Source organism: Myotis davidii, unplaced genomic scaffold (assembly GCF_000327345.1).
Source record: "Myotis davidii unplaced genomic scaffold, ASM32734v1 scaffold135, whole genome shotgun sequence".
In the NCBI taxonomy this organism is placed as follows: Eukaryota; Metazoa; Chordata; class Mammalia; order Chiroptera; family Vespertilionidae; genus Myotis; species Myotis davidii.
In genome coordinates this window covers 8,843,755-8,844,717 of record NW_006289813.1, presented here as the reverse complement: position 1 = coordinate 8,844,717, position 963 = coordinate 8,843,755, and the positions used below count along the sequence as shown (strand labels likewise).

General features: G+C 52.5%; 1 protein-coding gene across 1 annotated transcript in view; it reads left to right on the top strand.

Moving 5' to 3' along the window:
• IRX4 (iroquois homeobox 4) overlaps positions 1-657 on the top strand; it is a 10,041-nt gene extending 9,384 nt beyond the window's left edge. The window contains 1 exon segment of the mRNA XM_015563118.1: positions 1-657. This exon segment is cut by the window's left edge and continues 50 nt beyond it. Coding sequence (XP_015418604.1) covers positions 1-101 — 101 coding nt within the window. The 3' untranslated portion in view covers positions 102-657.
• Positions 658-963: the final 306 nt, after the last annotated feature.

The following is a 963-nucleotide window of genomic DNA, read 5'->3' as shown; positions in this document are numbered from 1 at the left end:
GCACCTTCCCTCCCGCCACGCCCCAGGACTCCCCTGCGGCGGGCGCCACCAAGGAGCTGCTGGCCCTGCCCAAAGCTGGTGGGAAGCCCTTCTGCGCTTAATTCCGCGGGACCACAGGGCCCAAGAGGGAGGCTCGCACGTCAAAGACTTTTTCTAACAAGTTTCCAAAGCCAGGCGAGAGCGCAGCGATGCTCAGGCCGTCCACCCACCCTGGAGGGAGGATCTGAACTCTGTCTCCAGGAACCACGGACAAACCCCTAGATCTGTCGCGCCAGGTCCACCGACCACCCTGGCCATTCCCAAACTCGGGGGATGGGGACAGGTGGGATGGGGCTTCGCCCAGAGCAGAAGGCAGCCGCCCTGAAGCATAAAGTTTACGTCCAAAAGTTTACATGGAGAGGCCGGTTTAGTTCTGAGGCTTTGTTTGTGTCGCTGTCTTCTGGGTGTGAGGCATGCCCGTGCCCTGTCTGAGGACCCCTCAGCCTGTTGACCTGCTTTCATCCTCAGCACATAATTCTCACCCGAAACACTTCCCCGAATTTACACTATTGCACACTCTTAACTTGATAAAATTATGTTTTTTAAATGTATGCCCACACCAGTGATTGCCTGCGTCAGAGGCTGATATAACAAAACCAATAAAATCGAGTGATGATGTTTGCATTGCAAAATGAACACAGTGCCCGGGTAGGGATTTGAGAACCTATTGGGGGACAGGTGCTGATCACCAAGGGGAGAAGTCTGGGAGGGTACCGACCCAGACACCCCAGGAAGTTGCTTGCAGAGCCTAAGACAGGGTTTGGTAAAGCTATTTAAAAAAAAAAATACACGTTCAGGATTCTGATAGAAATATATGATAGAGACCCGACACTTTTAAACTCTCCCCGCCCCCCTCCCTATTACCAGGCTCCTGAATTTTTAGTCGATGGGCGTTTCTTTGGCTAGCTTAATTTGAATGGCTTT